At 31.7% G+C, this 18052-nt stretch overlaps 1 protein-coding gene across 2 annotated transcripts in view; it reads left to right on the forward strand.

Annotated features, from left to right (window-relative positions):
- The window catches only part of Nup153 (nucleoporin 153), a 58423-nt gene extending 40691 nt beyond the window's left edge, over nucleotides 1-17732 (forward strand). For both annotated transcript variants that reach the window (XM_075372736.1, XM_075372737.1), the window contains exons 8-11: nucleotides 433-3085; nucleotides 6855-7064; nucleotides 11283-11437; nucleotides 17413-17732. In XM_075372736.1, the coding sequence (XP_075228851.1) occupies nucleotides 433-3085; nucleotides 6855-7064; nucleotides 11283-11437; nucleotides 17413-17506 (3112 nt within the window). In that variant the 3' untranslated portion in view covers nucleotides 17507-17732. The remainder of the gene's footprint in view (nucleotides 1-432; nucleotides 3086-6854; nucleotides 7065-11282; nucleotides 11438-17412) is intronic.
- The last annotated feature ends 320 nt before the right edge of the window (nucleotides 17733-18052 follow it).

Below are 18052 nucleotides of genomic sequence, written 5' to 3' on the forward strand. Positions count from 1 at the left end.
CAACGATAATATCAGTCTAGAAATTGAAGACAATTTAAATTATTTTCTTACTTTCTGTAATTGGGAGCTATAATAGTCTCAAAAGAAATACTAATATTAAAAAGTTGTTACTTATTGCCATGTTTTTTGTTGTCCATTGCAAGGTTATGTCATTTTTATTAATCTTTTCCTTTTGTTATAAGAGTAGTTTAATTTTAGTGGGTAATTATGAATTAAATTATATTGTTGAAAACGTAGAAAAATAATGAATGAATTCACAACCTTGGAAAAATTTTAATAGTATGTTAATTTTGGTTAAGGGATAATAAACAGTATATTTCAGGTTAAATTATAGTATAATACTAAAGTTACTGTTATTAGCATTAGTTCTAGTGATAATTAATATTAGAAGATCTTAATTTATTTCATTTATATGATTATGTTTTTTTCCAGAAATAAAGAATCAGATGAAAAACGTACTGGCAAGATAACCAGGAAATGTTCTGAAGTTTATAAGCAGTTAGAAGAATTTAATTTACCGGCAGCAGTTCTTCCGGTTAAGACGTTACCAAAAATTGACATACCTCTTCCACCTTGTCCGACTTGTACTTCTATAAATATGACATCTGTATCTACAACTAACACTGATTCTACAACTAATAGGAGTACAATTGCCAGTTCAGTAATTCAAAATAATAGTCCTATATGTGCTACATCTTTGGGCCAAGAGTTTAAAATTTCTCCACCACTACCAGTAAAGGCTGATAATTTTTCACGGACTTGTTTAAATGCAGAAAGTTTTAATTTTGTTTTTTGTGAACCAATCAGACAAAAAAATAATAAAATGGAAAGTACTGAATCTTTGAGTTCGAACTCTAAAAAAGCGGACTGTAGTAATTCATTTAGTTTTATTAGTGCAGTGTGTGATAAAAGGGTGGGGACTGTTGCTTCGTCAGATATTATGAGTGTTAAATCGAATAATAGTGCATATAATAAAAAGGACGATAGAGGACTTACAAGTACTACTGCAAAAACTGTTGAACATTCTGCTACATTTACAACTACTACTAGCACTGATGCAGTTAGTAAAACGTGTTTGCCAGGTAATAGTTACTGGAAGTGTTCAATGTGTATGGTAAAAAATAACCAGGATGTCAGTGAATGTGTTGCTTGTAACACTAAGAAAACTACTGTCTCTGTTTCTTCCTCTTCGCCACTTAGTTTTAAACCACCTCCTGATACTTGGGAATGTAAAGAATGTTTTATTAGAAATAAGAATTCTGTCAGCATCTGCGCTGCATGTGCTTCACCTAAAGTGGTTAAAGAATTTAGTGTCTCCACAACATCTACTACTGCTACAACAACTGCGGTTTCAAATGTTAGTTCTGTTAATTCTTCAACAACTACTGTTTCATCAACAACTTCAAGCGGTTTCGGCGATAAATTTAAACCACCGAGTGATACTTGGGAGTGTAAAGAATGCTTTGTCAGAAATAAAAATACTTCTAATAAATGTGTTTCTTGTGAAAGCATTAAACCTGGTGCTTTACTTGTAGATAAACAACAGACAGTATCTTCAGGCTTCGGTAGTATGTTTAAAAAACCAGAAGGCTGTTGGGAGTGTAATTCATGTATGGTACAAAACGATAGCAAAGCATTACAATGTGTAGCTTGTACTACACCCAAACCAGGAGCTGAAAAGAACACTGCTGTCACATCTTCAAGCGTAGGTTTTGGTTTCAAATTTGGTATTGATCAAGCAGCATCAAGTGGAACTGGATTTATACCAGTGACCTCAGCTTCAGCTACCACTAACAAAGAAGGGTTTAAGATGAATTCGGATTTCCAATTTGGTTCGGTGAACACTTCTTTGGCTAATTCAAATTTAGCAGTCGGTGCAAATTTTACTTTTGGAATACCATCAGCAAAATCTACTAGTGATGCTGACAACTTGCTTAAAGAGAAGAAAAATTGTATTGCTGATAATAAAACACCAAATCCACTGGTGGAATTGGCAAAGGTGCAAGAAAAATGTGGAAGCGATCAGAGTACTAGTATTTTTAAATTTGGTGTTAATCATGAAAAAAATACTGAAAAACTAGAAGGTAGTTCAGATAGAAATACCAATAAGAATTTATTTAATACAGATGAAACTACAAAAAGCAATGAATTAAAAATTAAAGTTGATGATGAATTGAAAAATAAAAGTGGAGTGGTTTCAAATAAATTTATATTTGGTGCCTCTCCTTCACTGGAGAAGACTGATAGTGTTAATAAGGCAAGTAATTTTATTTTTCAAGCAAAGCCCGAACAAATTTCTGCATTAGGAACAAATCTGGTATTTGGAAATACAGCTGCTAAAATAACTCAGGGTGAGGTAAAAAATACAACACAGTCAGAGATTTTTACTTTTGGAAGTAGCACTGCAAGCAATAATGCTGCATTCAGTACCAGTACTACCAAATCTAATCCTAACCCATTGTTTGTATTTGGAAGTGCATCATCTGCTAATGAAAATAAGTCAAATTCTAGTTTTGGTTCCAGTGGTAATAATGATCAAAAGCAGTCTGTATCTGTTTCAGAAACAAAATCTGAATTTTCTTCTGGCAAAGAAACAGCACCTGTTTTTGGGACTGCTAAATCAGATATCTCAGTAACAACAGTATTTGGTAACAGTTTAGATTCTAAACCTGTGTTGAGCAGTTCTTTGACTAATAGTACAAATGTTCCTACATTTGCTAATGCAGCAAGTTCAAATAATAATATTGGAACATCTCAAGGAGGTTTTAAACTGGAAACATCCGCACCATCGTTCCTAGCATTTGGTAGTTCTAATACACAGTCTCCATTCCAGAATCCTTCAAGGTCGCAGCAACAAGAAAAGCCTTTGTTTTCTTTAACAAATTCAAACCCTGGTCTTCAAACAGTTACTACTACTCAGTCTACTGGATTCTCATTTGGTGCCAGCGCTGTAGCTAGTAACAATAATGGCAGTAATACTGAAGTAAAAGCAGCGTTTGTATTTTCATCACAAACTCCATCGTCTGGTTTTTCATTTGCTGCTCCTTCAACAACACCTGCACAGAATTTTAACTTTACCCCAAAGGTAAATTTTGTTATCTAGTTTAGAGTAGTTAATGAAATTATTTTTTTACATATGATTATTACATAAACAATGTTGATTAAAATAAGCTAAATGGATATAACCAAGATAATGTAAACTTTCTAAAAAAAATTTGTAAGTTTAGTCTGGGACAAGTAAAAAATTAGTGACTCTAGATGGATTGCACCTGTTAACTTCAATAAAAACAATAATAATATTTTTTAATAGAGGAGGAAAAATAATGTGTTATCCATCACCATCAGGGAACTTATGACGTTCCCCAGTGTGGAACTACCACCCACTAAAAAACCTAACTTCTGTTCGCAGACAATTAATCACCTTGGAAAGACTTACCGCTTTAAGTTGGGGGTGGTGTTCTTAGATTTGCCTTTTCATGCATCCCCCAATAAATTACTGGCTAAAAACCACTCCCTTTCTACCAGGACTCAACCTGGGACTGTTTTACATATTACTTCAGGCCGAGTCTTCCTATCCTAGCCTGAGAAGGCTGTTACGTAGTTTTCACCGGGCTCAGGACTACGCAGTTGCCTTTCTTGGCCCTGAGAATGGCCACACTCTCCCAGCTGCTCCCAGATCCTAGAGAGATCATCACAACCACGTTGTGGGGCTCAGTGCTCTGCTGAGATCCACCTCTAGAATCCTTTGATCTGCCACCCACTAAGCACATTTGAAAAAAGTGTGCTCGCTGTTGTCTCATACACTAGAGACAGTAGGGATGAGTTGGAGATAAGCTTAGAAGTACCTGTGACGTGTTAATAACTGGGTCTATAGTATTCCACCTCTCCATGCTGCCCCTCTGTCGATGGTCTAACAAGAAGGATGAGCTTTGAAGTCCATTGTCCTCTGGTCTCATATTCCCAGATTTCTTGTCGAGTAAGAAATGTGCAAGTCCATTCCTCCCTGGCAATGTTCTCCCAGTCTTCGCCTGCCTGTCACCTCCAAGGGCTGTCTGGTACTTGTTTTCCAAAAGAGCAGTGGGTGTAACGTTGACAAACACCAGAATGGCAGGTTCAGAGATTGTCCAGAGAGCTTCCTAATGGAAGCGACTCACAAGGTAGCAGTATGTTGTACCTGTGCAAACCGCTTCTGGTTTCTCTCAAATCTTAATACCTGGGCTTACTTCTGCCCCGTATAACAGGATAGAATATACTGCTGATATCAGCGGTCACTGTCTGCTAGGCTTCAGTCCGCCAATTTTTTTCATGAGTCAGCTGAGAGCAGGTTTGTTGGTGGCTCTCCGTAGCTGTTCAGCAAAGTTGTTTCCAGTCAGTTATCGTACTGATGGACTTAGTGACCAGCTTGGTCTCAAAAACCTCATTCCCAAGGCCCTAGCAGAACAGGGTGTCAGTGTGCTTCTTTGTATTTCTGTCTTGCCAAAGGCAAGATTACTTATAGTTCGCCAGCCAGGTGCTGACGCTGTACATCACTTGGCTGAGCTGCAGTTGGGCACAGTCCTTTTGTCTTCTGCAGCGTTGTCAGTGTATCCAACGAAGGCCAACTTTTCTGGCATCTCAAGCCTCAGCAAGCCGTCATAGACAGAGTTCCAAAGGTTGGGGCTGAGGATTGATCCCTGCATCCTTCATTGCTCCTGATGTAATAATGGTTCTACACCAGCCTGTGTGGTCTTGTAGATGAGACCATGGTTCCTCACGTATGGATCCATCATGCTAAGGAGGTACTGAGGCATGTGGAATGAATGCTCCAGGGCCTGAAGCATATTGCTCCACCGTGCAGAGTTGAATGCGTTTTTCACATCCAACTTAAAGAGAAGGACAAATGGGTTGAAAATGATTGTGGTCTTCTGCTCGTTGCATTGCCTCAACAACCACTTGGACTGCAATAATAATAACAGTAGTAGTAGTAATAATGCTGTCTTCAAGAAAGGTTCTTTCTCTGGAGGCCAGTAAAATACCATACGTCATAGAAATTCAGTCCTCCTTACCTTAAGATATATTCTATTATCTCCAAGAATAAAATTCATGACTGTCACTAATTTTCTAGAAAAATATTGACTCTTTTCTCTACAAAGTAAAGAAATTCTTCTTATAGAAGAATTTTTTCTGCAAATCTATACTTCCTTCCTGCTTTTATAGATTATGTGATCGCTAGTTTTTTTTTTATAGATTTATGTAGTAAAGGTGTTCTAGTTGAAAATATTGTAGTTTTGATTTCATAGAACGCTTTTTTATTTTTTTAAAGGAATTATATTTTTAAAATAAATTAAGAGAAAAATGTGTTTGTGATAAACATGGATTTTTTATTTTTTAATAATTAATATTGTAATGAAATTATAAAAATAAATTTTTACTATGTTACAATTTTTAAACACTTTAAACTTATAGTAAGTGTATAGTTTCTGAATTTTTACAATTTTTCAGTAAACAGGTTTGTTGGTTAAGAAAATGAATCTAGTAAAAATGTTAGCATAAATACAGTTTTAAACTTAAAGAAATGCAATTTAAATTAACTTTTGTCAACTTACTAAAAAAATTATTAATTCAATTAAACTTCACCATTTCATATACAGTTTTACTTCTTATTACAACACTATTATTTTCTGGAGAGATATTGAGTAATTTGTTAAAAAGCATTAGATCCTTCCAGATGTTGTGAGAATGTTATATTCATTATTATTACATCGATCTGCTTAGATTGTCAGGGTGAAGACTTTCCTTATGAATTAGTAGTTTAACTACCTCTCCCCCCCCACTATAATTTTGATTTACAAGAATAAAATGACAAAATGACCCTGATCCTTCAGCTGAATCTTTTTTTGAACAAACACAGTTTAGGAAAGTTGTACATGTTCTTGTGCCATGTAATTCAGCTATTGGCAAAGGAGTGAATTATCTTGATGTGTAAAAAAATGTTCTTTTAGAAATCTAATTATAATTTTCTCAGTTTCAAGTTTTTTTTTTTTAATCGTGTTTATTTCAAACATATTTTTCTCCTTGCTTGTTTATCACATGTGTGTTGTTGCTTGCGGAAAATATTTATATGATGAAATTTTCTTCCCATATACTCATCTGAACAGGAAAAATCATCCATGTAAAGGCAAAATGGTCATAAACAGTGTTGCCCTTCTTCCATTTGGTTTTTTGATATTGGTTTATTTATATTTAACAAGAAAATACTTTTTTATTAGTAAAAAATTTGAAGTATTTTTTTTTTTTTGTTAATAAGTAACCTAACCATACATGAACAATTAAGAAAAGTGAAACATGCTGCATGAAATAATTATGCATTGTTCCATATTTAAAATGTAAGAAATTTATTATTAGTAAGTATATATTTGTCTGGATTTTTTTTTTTACAATTGTAGAATGCTGTAAATTTGTGAAATTTATTTAATGAATTTAGCAAATACAAAACAACTGATGGTTAGATTATACTGTGTGAAAATAAAATATTCTATTAAGAGATACTTTTTCTTTTTTTTATTGTTTTGTGGAATAGTTAGCAACATGTTAACATATATGTTAATTTATTATTAATGGCATATAGAAAAAATTGCATTGTTTTATACATAAATGGTAATATACAATTGGTTAGACAAATGTTAAATGTTATATGGATTAGACAATACTAAACTGAAAAAAGTTCTTTTTTTTCAGCTCTTGCAATGAATTTATTACATAAAGTTTATTAGGCAATTATTATGTTTATATTAATATTAAATTGATGAAAACTACTTTCAGTTAGTTAATGTGTAGCTACTGTATGAGTGATAAATATTATGAATTTTTTTCAGGAGGCTGAACCATGTGCACCATTCAGTTTCTCAGCAGTTCCTGTGGTGCAAAATAACCCAACACCTGCTGCTTTTGGTGTTCAGAATCCAACTCCTAGCTTCGGAAGTAGTTCTACACCAAATAATCTGTTTAGTTTTGGAGCACATTCGGCACAACCACAGCCTCAGTCTGCTTCTAATACACCTGTGTTTGGTTTTACTGGTATGCAGGTAAGAAAAATATATCTTATTTACAGGTTACAGATTACAAAAATATATTTTTTAAAGAGTAAAAGATATTTTGTGTAGTGTTAGTTTTCAAAATAAACTTACTATCTTTTCACATAATTCTTGTAAACAGACTATTTATATTTAGAATGGATTTAATTATTACAGGCTTTTATTGATTACCAAAACCTGTTATCTAAATTGATAATTCATTAAATTGTGTTGATCACTAAATGCTGTCCAAAATTGAGTAAGGATACTTACCAGGATTAAATACAGCTTCTGAAATTACTAAAACAATAGTAGATTTTTTAATAATAATTTTTTCTTATGGGTTAAAGTAGTTAAATAATAAATTATGATTTTTGTTAATTCTTAAATTTATGATCGATATTAATAATAATATTTATATTCTAATTGAAATAAAACAGCACAATATAAAATATTTGAGACGTCTTGTTCATCCTCATAAAAAAACTAATTTATATTATGGTACTTTTAATATAAATGTATGTTAAAAGATAAGAAACTTAAGGGGAGCAGGAAGAGACATACTTTCCATGTTAAATTACATGGTAATTTTTCTCAGACATCATTAAAGCTATGATGCTGAAATTCTGCCAAGCCTTTATATGTTCAGTTATGATCAACGGCTGTAAAATCAATAAAAGATATTACAAATTTCCTTTTCGGGAATTTTTTTTACGATAGTACTTAAAAAATGTTAATTTATCTAAAAAAATTGATTTTTCAGAAAACAAACAGTAAGTTCACAAAATATATTTTTAGAGTAACTTACATTTTTAAAACATCCTTGCACTATATGCTGGATTTTCTTCTTTTTCATACATCTTTTATTCCTTTTCTTTTCAATCTTGGTGTCCTAGCATCTTTGGTCATATTCTGGGCTGCTTTATCTGCTTTTCTCAAATGCATTTGTTATTTTCTTGTAGCACAAGAACTGATCTTCTACACAATTTCAGGCCTAATCTTTTAATGACTAATTTAGGACTGAAACCATTATTGAAATGGAGCACTGAGTCATACACCCCTAATTTTAGAGTATTCAGTCTCACAAAAACCACACCACATTGTTAAAACTTTGATTTGTATTTTGTGTATGTCCATTTAAGCATTTTTTCAAAAGTGCAAGGTCTTATTTAGTCCAGGTTTTTATTTACAGCATTCTGTGGCTAGTGTCATAGTTTCTTCAGCACAATCCTGTTCGGCCTCAGTAAATATCTTATTATATATTTAAAATTTTTGAGGAGGTGAGAGCAAGTCCATCAGTGCTCAAAAAACATTTGCTGCATTCAAACCTTTGCCAATAGAGACCTCATTGCACAAAGAATCTTAATATTTATTTCATACTTTGTGTCACATAAAGTAGAATTGTAAAATTCAGTAGATACAAAACAAATATTACACTTTTATTCAGTTTTCGCTGCTAATCCTTGCTTGCCTTCATCCAAAGTTTCATAGCTTAATACAATATTCATTATTGCAAAACTTAACTTAATTTTTTGATCATGTTACTAAATAAACTTAAGATTCCCTGTACCTGAGGTTTCATAGTTATCATATTTGCTAAAAGAAAGTTTTTTAGAAGAACTGTTGACTTTTTCCAGCAAGCAGGTTGTGGGCACAGAAACAAAATTTGTATGTTTATTACCATGAAACTTTCTTTTTATATGATAATTTGTCCTAGGCATTTTGTCAGAACAATCATTGCACAAATTACAAATCTAACTAAAATAACATGAAATAAAATAGACAGACACTCATGATGAACTACTTTAGAAATTACATTTCTGTTTACAAACAAATGACAGTAACATAACGTACAGGTCTAATGAACTGTAAAAATGGGTCTGCATTCTAGTATATAAACAGTGAGAGCTGTTCTTGTATACAAAGTAACGAAAAAATGATTTATTTACGCAAAAATTACTTCACGAAAAATCAGTCAAATTATTGTCCACCAGTAATTCACAAAATTGCTTGTAATAGTATTAATTTTTAATATATAAGCAAAATAATTATATGTAATTACTCAGAAATAAACAGAAAACATCATGATGTGAAAATCAAAAATAAATTTTTTTCACCTTTTAACCCTGTCGTGCTCTCTTTAATATAAAGAGGGGTCTAAAAAAAATGTACTCACTGTTTGTAATTAAATAATATCTAACCGAAAAGACTTAGACTCACTTATCTAATGTATTGTGTAGCGTAAGGTATTAAATTTGTTGTGATAGGTGGAGCTGGCAATTTATGCCGCACATGCATGGGTGATTGGTGGTGGAACAAGCCAGTCATATTAGCCAGTGCAGCAGAAGATAGTCGAGTAGCAACAATGGCTGAGGTTCGCTTATCGTTTGTTGAACGGAAGGCTATACTGAAGTGGGTACTGGAAGTACAACAGCAGTGGAAGAGAGAGTGCACAAGGAAAGATCTGACCAACCACAAACAGCTACAAGTTCCAGCGTCCAGTGCTGCAACATTTTATCCGATCACCGAAAAAATGTGTGAACCAGGTAACTTGCGAAAGTGGGATGATCTGGTCAAGTGTAAGATATATTCTGAAGAGTGGAAAGTGTACATTCCAAGACTGCTACACGTGATGAATGAGGACGACCCAGATCGAAGGATTGAGTACTGTGAATGGTTTCAGCACATGATCGGTGAGGATGAGGAATTTGCAGGGAAGTTTGTGTGGACTGACAAGGCACAATTCAAACTTAACGGTACTGTTAATTGCCACAATTGTGTCTAATAGGCTCTCAAAATCCTCACGCTCATGTAGACAGGGCAGTGAATCTACTGGTGGGTGGGTGGGGGGGGGGGGTTGCTGTGTGGTTGGTCTATCAGTGCATGGTTTGTTTGGTCCCTTCTGCTTCGAGGGTACCGTAACTATGAGGCGTATCTTGATATGCCTCAGACTAAGACTTTTCCTGCCATCCAAAACCTTTATGGTGAACTTTTTTACGTGTAACAAAACAGAGCCTGTTTTACTTTGTACTTTGATAAAACTCAACCTGGATGGTTGGTTGGTCAAAGAGATGCTGTTGAATACCCACCTCGGTCTCCTGATTTGACACCTCTGGACGTTTACCTCTTCGGGACAAAAACAAAAACAGTAATAATCTACGAGCAATGTGAAAAAATCATAGAACCATGTGCTGCTATTATGCCAGATACACCAACAGCCGTAGTTCGGTGTGCAGTTTGGCACCATGGGCGTTGTGTAGAATCTGTTGGTGGTCATTTTGAACACATACCATAACACTCTCTCAGTACCAAAAATTGTCACTTAAGTCAAATTTGTCACGAGATATGGACTAGCAAGTGAGTACATTTTTTTTTTACCCCCTCTATAGAGTGGTTAAAATGTAAGCAAGATGTTTGTTTCCTTCCTTGCTATAGTACATCATTAACATACCATACTTATGCCTTTTCCTGTTCCTGTCACTAGTGGTACTTTTATACAAAAAAAAAAAATTGTATTATTTAAAGCAGCTTTATATTCTAATAATTATATCTGTTTGCCACAAAACAGTTGTCTAATAAATAAAAATAAATTGATTTTAAGGTTTCCTTTTATATTTGTCAAGGTAAATATGTGCATGATTTTGTGGGTAATTTTTATTATTTTGTAAATTACAGGCTTATAAATCAGGAATGTATTTGGTAGTTGCACTACCAGGTATATCTAAAACTGATAAATTCCTTTCTATTACCTAATATTATTAACTAATGAGGTTGTTTTTTACTCTCTATGTTTCTGTATTCCTTGTCGTTTTCTAATCTTAATGTGATTAAAAAACATAACAGTTTGAGGAGAAATGCCACTGTTTAATTTGTTGCTTAATTTTTATTTTTATATATATATATGATTATGTTTACATAGATCTCTTGTTATCCTACGTAAAACAGATTTCTGAATGACAGGCAATAGAAACTATAAAAGATGATAACTTAAAACATACATAATTAATGATTTATTATTACTTTAATGTTTTATTCCTAGTAATTGATAGGCAATTGTCAAAAATGGAAGGGGAGCATAAAAAAGGAAATTAAAAGAACAATCATAATAAATTTTTTTTTTTTTTTGAAATTTCAGGATTGTTTTAACATGCATAGAATAGTGCTAAATAAAAGATTTTAATATTTTTTAGTGGAAATGTTGTAGTTTATAGTGTGATTTTTAATTTACAGGGAAGTAATTCTTCACCAAATGCATTCATATTTGGTTCATCTAATGCAGATACAAACCCAGCTGCACCCACCACCCAGCCTTCAGTTCCAGCATTTAATCCAAATGTCAGGCCTACTTTCAATTTTACTTCTGGCTCAACACCACCTTCTTTTACGTGAGTTATTTAATAAATACTTAACTCCTTAAATTTTATAATTAGTTTTAACATATTATCTACAAAATGGAACATATTATCTGTTCCATTTTGTAGAATATTATTATGATTGATTAATTAATTGCTGTGTTTTTGACACAAAATATATATTTTAGTACAGAAAGTTGCGTTTACAAATTGTTGTTTTTTCAAATTTTGTTTTCTGGCTGGTGGGTCAGGTACTCACTCTGTGTTAAAATTTATGTTTTCTGCTTTGAAAATGAAATTTGATTATAAAATTTTCCTTTCAACCTTGGTATGTGATTTAGAAAATGTAACATGCATACTGTCAGTGTGAAAAATGTCCAGACACTAATGAAGTGCTCAGATTGCTGCACGAGAGCTGGGATGATTTTGATTCTGAAATTATCTTCAAACAGTGGGCTTCTGTTGACCGTTGTCAATTTAGTATTCAAATTTTTCCATTTCAAGACTTAAATAAAACTACTGAAAATTTAAATAATCTAAAAAGGCATCATTTTGTTCCAAAGAAGCTAATTTCCTCAACACTAAAAAGGAAAACTTTTGGAGGATGAATGTATTGTAATAGGAGACTTCTCTCAAAATGTTCCTTTTGTGATGCAGGATGAAGTTCAGTCATATCACTGTGGTCAAAAACTTGCACAATACAAACATTTCTCATATATTTTAAAAAAGAAGGAAAATTACAAAGCCAAAACTACTGTGTGATTAGTGACTACTTGAAGCGCAATACCACATCATTCTTCTGCTTCCAAGAGCAAGTTATAAATAAAGTAAAAACATTATCACAAGTTAAACAGTTTTTTATTTTTCTGATTGCTCCTCAGCTCAGTATAAAAAAAAATTGATAAATTTGTGCTACCATCAAGAAGATTTTGAAATCGCAGGTGAATGGCATTTTTTGCCTCATACCATGGAAAAGGGCCATGTTATGGTATTGGTGGAACTATAAAGGACTGTGACTAAAGCAAGACTTCAAAGGACAGTCAACAATCAAATAGTTACACTTTTTGAAATTTAAAATTATTGCAAAGACAATACTAAAAATATAACATTTATTTTCTGCTCTAACAAAGATTTTCACAACAGTCCCAGAAACAAGAAGTTTTTACAGTTATGTTCCAACAAGTCAGAAATGTATTCTGAGAGTCCCAGGCTACCTCTGAATCACAAACATTTATGTTAGTATCATATGTACACAAGGACATTAGTGTTTCTGATTGCTGTATAGGTTTACCAAAGCCAAGTGTAAAAATTATGTCTACTGCGTATACGATGGCAAGTGATTGTTAGTCAATGTCAAAGTCAAAATACATGAAAATGAAGAGGATCATCGAATACACTTTTTCCATCCGCCGGGTCCTGGTACTTAATTCAAGAAATCATTGAGGGATAATCAAACATGGGTTCAACTGGAAAATATTTTAAAGATTCCTCATGCCTTCATAGCTTTTTCTATCAACTACTGGAATACAACACAACATTACATCAAAGATGAATGAGGAATGAGGACTTTTCAGTTTCTGCTCAATAAAAAAATGGGAAGAACACTAAGTTATGTTACTTAAGTTTGTTATCAAAAAGTGTAAGATTTATTCATAACTTCCATTAACAGAAGTAAAGTAAGGTTTGTAATTATTATAAAAAAAAAATTACAATGAAATTGTAAACCATATGGTAAGAGTCTCGCAGATGTCATTTCTTACGTTCAAAAAACAAAAATTTCTATAATATAAATAAATCTGTTTTTCACAAAACTATACTGATATCAAAAAAGGTAAGATACTATATTTCTACTATCAAAATCTGTTAATAATTTAGAATTTTGTTTAAAAGAAAGAAAAATACATTTTAAATATATATAATAGACAATAGATATACAGTAATAGATAATAAACAATGTTTAAGCATTACATATAATAAACAAAAAATATTTAAAAAAATTGTTACAAAACTCTTACCGACCCGATTTCATTTATTAAACAACGAATCATCTTAAGAATTATGTTATTTCTGTAAATGTGATATGATGTATTATTCATTGTTTAATGAATGAAATCTACCCAGTAAGAGTTTTGTAACAAATTTCTCTATTTTTTTCCTTACATGGAACACTTAAACATTGTTTATTATCCATTGTATATCTATTTTCTATTACATAATTCTCTACTACATGTATTTTTTTTTTAAACAAAATTGTAATTTATAACAGATTTTGGTTATCGAAATGTAGTGTCTTATCCTTTTTTGATGTCAGTATTGTTTTGTTAAAAACAGATTTATTTATATTACAGAAATTTTTGTTTTTTGAGCGGAAGAAATCTGTGAGACTTACCATACTGTTTACAATTTCATTGTAGTTTTTTTGGATATCACTGCAGTTTGTTAGATTATTTTTTTATTTTTTTTTTATGAACTACTGATTGTGTTATCTTATGGATTTATTATTAAAATTTATTGCCTTTCTAGAACAATTAAAAATACATTTTTTAATTTCACAGCCAATTTTTTACCTCGCTAGTCAATACCATTCACTTCGTACCATATTTTTCCGTTTTTAATAAAACTAGTATGATCTAATTACATTGTAAGTGTAACTGTTGATTTTTATCATTAAATTTGATTTTACCAATCGAATTTATTTGTTTTATTTAGTCCTTTTTTAATAAAACTAGTATGATCTCTTGTAAACTGACTTTTTTTTTAAGGAAGTGATGGGGGATTAAAAAAATTGTTTCATCTTCAGTACTTTAATTTACATAAAAGCATATTTACTGTTAAAACTAGCTGTAGTATATTTTCTTGTTAATTTTATTATTTCAAGTACATTATCAAGTTTTTGTATGCTACCTAATACCATCAGATACTGCTATCTAGCAGCATGATTCGTAAAGTCACCGTAAAAAAAATGAATAAAATGACATTTGAGTCCTGCAGTTCATCAAATAGAAAAAAAATAGCTGTCTAATAAAATTCAAGTTTTGAAAGTTTTCTTTATTACTAACTTAATTGAACTGAATATAATGCTTTCATGCTTATTTTATCCCCTATCTTCATTTCACTGTTAGGTTAGGTCATGTTTAGAATTGTAAACGTGTAGTTCATTCACTGTGATTTATTATTCTGTAATTGACTATTTATTAATTATAAATTTATTCATTCTAATGAGTTTTAAGTAATTTTTATAATCTGAAAAAATATATCAGTATTTTTTTATGTGTTGTGTATGGTTAGAAGAAACAGTGTTTATAGCAATTTTGTTGGCCTCATTATATGTCAAAACCCCTTTGAGTAACAAAATAAATTTTATGTGGTTTTAAAGTAATAAAAAGTACTTACTGCTGTAATCATTTTAGATTTTTGTCACCTGTCCCACATGTGGTTTTTGGTCCTCAAAATGAGACATTTTCAAAATGTTACAATTTGGTGGTCATTTTTTTTAGTGAAGGACACTTGGTAACAGTCCAGTTTTTTTACAAGTCCCTAAGGGTTAAAAAGTAAAAAACATGCCTGTTACCCAAAGCCCTTGATTATTTATTTTGGGCCCAAAATTTGAAATAATTTATAAACGTAACTTCAGTAAACATTACAAGATTTGGCTATGTAACAAAATGAATTTTGAATACACTAACATGAAATCCCAGCTTTACTATTTCTATAAAGTTTTTTTTGACTATGTATTATGTAAAATAAGAATGCAACGGTTCATGGAAAAAGTGATGAAAATGACTGTTTTTACCTGTTGGTGAGTTAGAAAATGGTCTATTACTCAAGAAAAGAATTTTTTAAAACTATATTAAAAAAAATATTTTTTGGCCACTACAAGGTGGTTAGTTATCATCATCTACCAAATATCAAAATCAAAAATATAGTGGTGTACTGATAATTTGTTGAATTAAAATGGAATATCCTGATGGAGTTTATTGATACCCTTTTGCAAGTTGGTAGGAAGAGGGGTGTCCCTACTTTAAGTCTAAAATGGAAGCTTCTTGACTCCATTTTTAAACTCTATCTAGAGATTTTTGATAGCTTATTTGGTATAGATTATTTTTAGATTTTTTGGTATAGATTGGCTTATTTTTGATAGCTTATTTTTATGTCTAGAGTTATAGCAGCCAAGTGGTTTGCGTTCTAGACTCCAAAGATCTCAGATGCAAATCTTTAAATCTTTGTTTAAAACACATTTTTCTTACATATGCACTAATACAGATATTTTTTTATACTTAGTATTTATAATAATATTGTTTAAAAATCTGGAAAAAACTTTGAATTTTATATTTGGAAATTATTATTTTATAAAATAATAATTTGATTTATAGAACTAAAAAAACTTCAATAAGAGAGAAAAGAGTAGTAATAATGTACCCATGGTCCCTATTGGCTCTCTTTTTTTCTTGTTTAGCCTCTGGTAACTACCGTTTAGATAATTCTTCAGAGGATGAATGAGGATGATATGTATGAGTGTAAATGAAGTGTACTCTTGTACAGTCTCAGTTCGACCATTCCTGAGATGTGTGGTTAATTGAAACCCAACCACCAAAGAACACCGGTATCCACGATCTAGTATTCAAATCCGTGTAAAAATAACTGGCTTTACTAGGACTTGAACGCTGTAACTCTCGACTTTCCAAATCAGCTGATTTGGGAAGACGCGTTAACCACTAGACCAACCTGATGGGTTCCTTATTAGGCTGCTTTGAAATAAAAATAAAAAGAATTGTTTTATTAGCGTATATGTGAGAAAAAAATGAAAGTGACTCAAACCTGAGATAACATGATTATGAGACTGGAACATTCACCACTCAGCTGCCATGACTAGTTACACAAATAAGCTACGTGAACAAAAGATATTCATAATAGAGCCAAGTTGGAAACTGCCATTTGGATTTAAAGTAGGGCCCCTCCTACCACCATGTAAAAGTAACATCAATAATCAATAATCAACATTGTAATTTGATTGGTTGCTGTTGTACTCCTAAGTCTTGTATCCAGAAAATAAGTGTATTTATGTATAACAAATGTATATTAGGGAATGTCAAGGCTATAAATCTGTAGTTACATCCTACCATTCAAGAATGAAGTCAAAGCTGTTAACGTTGTTTATGTTCAATTCAGGATCATTACATATCTGTTAAAAATATATTTATATCAGGTCTGAGTAATTTGGCAGCACAGAATTTTCTGTAAAATTTATGAATTGAACATGATTATTGAAGGTATGGTTAGAAAGTGGGTTAGTTGTTTAATGAAAGAAGAGAAGTTGTTCATGATGAGGAGTCAATTAAGATATGCTGCACAATATTGGAAGAGAGGTTTGTTAGAGGAACTCACAATTAACACATTAATGCACTTAGCAAACACAAAAAATGTTTTGGTGTGGCACTTGAACATAAGTCTACTGAGTTCTGCTGTTTGTTTGCTGTGTAACAGTTTACAACCACATTCTGCCTGCATGATGAAACAACTGCTGAATTTATTTCATTTGGAACAATTCATTCTGGACTAGCATCAAGTGATCTTCACATTTGTTTATGCACCTTAAAAGATTTTGTGACAAGAAGTTGATAAGATAAAATAGGACATCCAGAAACAGTCACAAGCAGTGAGTGAATTGTAACAACAGGATGTCTTAAAATTAGTGTCTTAGTTAATTGCATGGTATTAAAATCATAGATCCAAGCAAACTACGCTCAGATGTTTTTATCCCAAATTACATTGCTATTAACATACATATAGCCTATTTAATGATTTCTATTTTGGCATTACTTGACAGTAATAGTTATTAGTTACTAATAAATATCAATAGCTAGGTATACTGGACCCAAAATTATGAAAGTAAGGGGTGGGGAGATCTGTGGGAACCAATTTTGATGTTTTATTTTTGCTAAGTATATTTCAGTTTTTTTATTTTTAACAATATGAAATGTTTGATTATAATTAAAAAAACTTTTCAGCGCTACACCCAATCCACTTTCTGGAACAACACCAGCTACTCCAGTTTCAAGACGCCCCATCAAGAAAGCAGTACGAAGAGCTCCTTTGCGATAAAAATAATTAATGAAGAACATAAAGTGAGGTAGTGTTATCATAAATGCGTGTATTTTATGTTTGAGAACATTTACAAACAAGTCGTTCTATCAGTCCCAATCTTTCAGCCTAATTTTTATATTAACACATATACAAAACCATATCCATATAAGTATACCACATACACACACACACACACACACACACACACACACACACACACACACACACACACAATACACACACATATATATATATATATATATATATATATATATATATATATTTATTCATTACAGTTTGAAATACATTGTGTGTTTGTTTTTGTCAATTATTTCATTTTAATTTTATTGTTATAAAAAGCAAACTAGTTGTATATTACTCTTGAGAAAGAGTTGTAAAATGAGATATTTTTATTAAGTTTAGAAATATTATTCCAAAGGATTCATTGTTTTGTTTAATTATGAAAGTTGTGCTAAATTAAATATTTACTGTTTAAGAAAATACTGTTAGTGATCCTGTATTTTAAAATAGCTGTATAGTACAATAAGTATTGTAATTTTTTTC

Source organism: Lycorma delicatula, chromosome 8 (assembly GCF_047948215.1).
Source record: "Lycorma delicatula isolate Av1 chromosome 8, ASM4794821v1, whole genome shotgun sequence".
NCBI classification, from domain to species: Eukaryota; Metazoa; Arthropoda; class Insecta; order Hemiptera; family Fulgoridae; genus Lycorma; species Lycorma delicatula.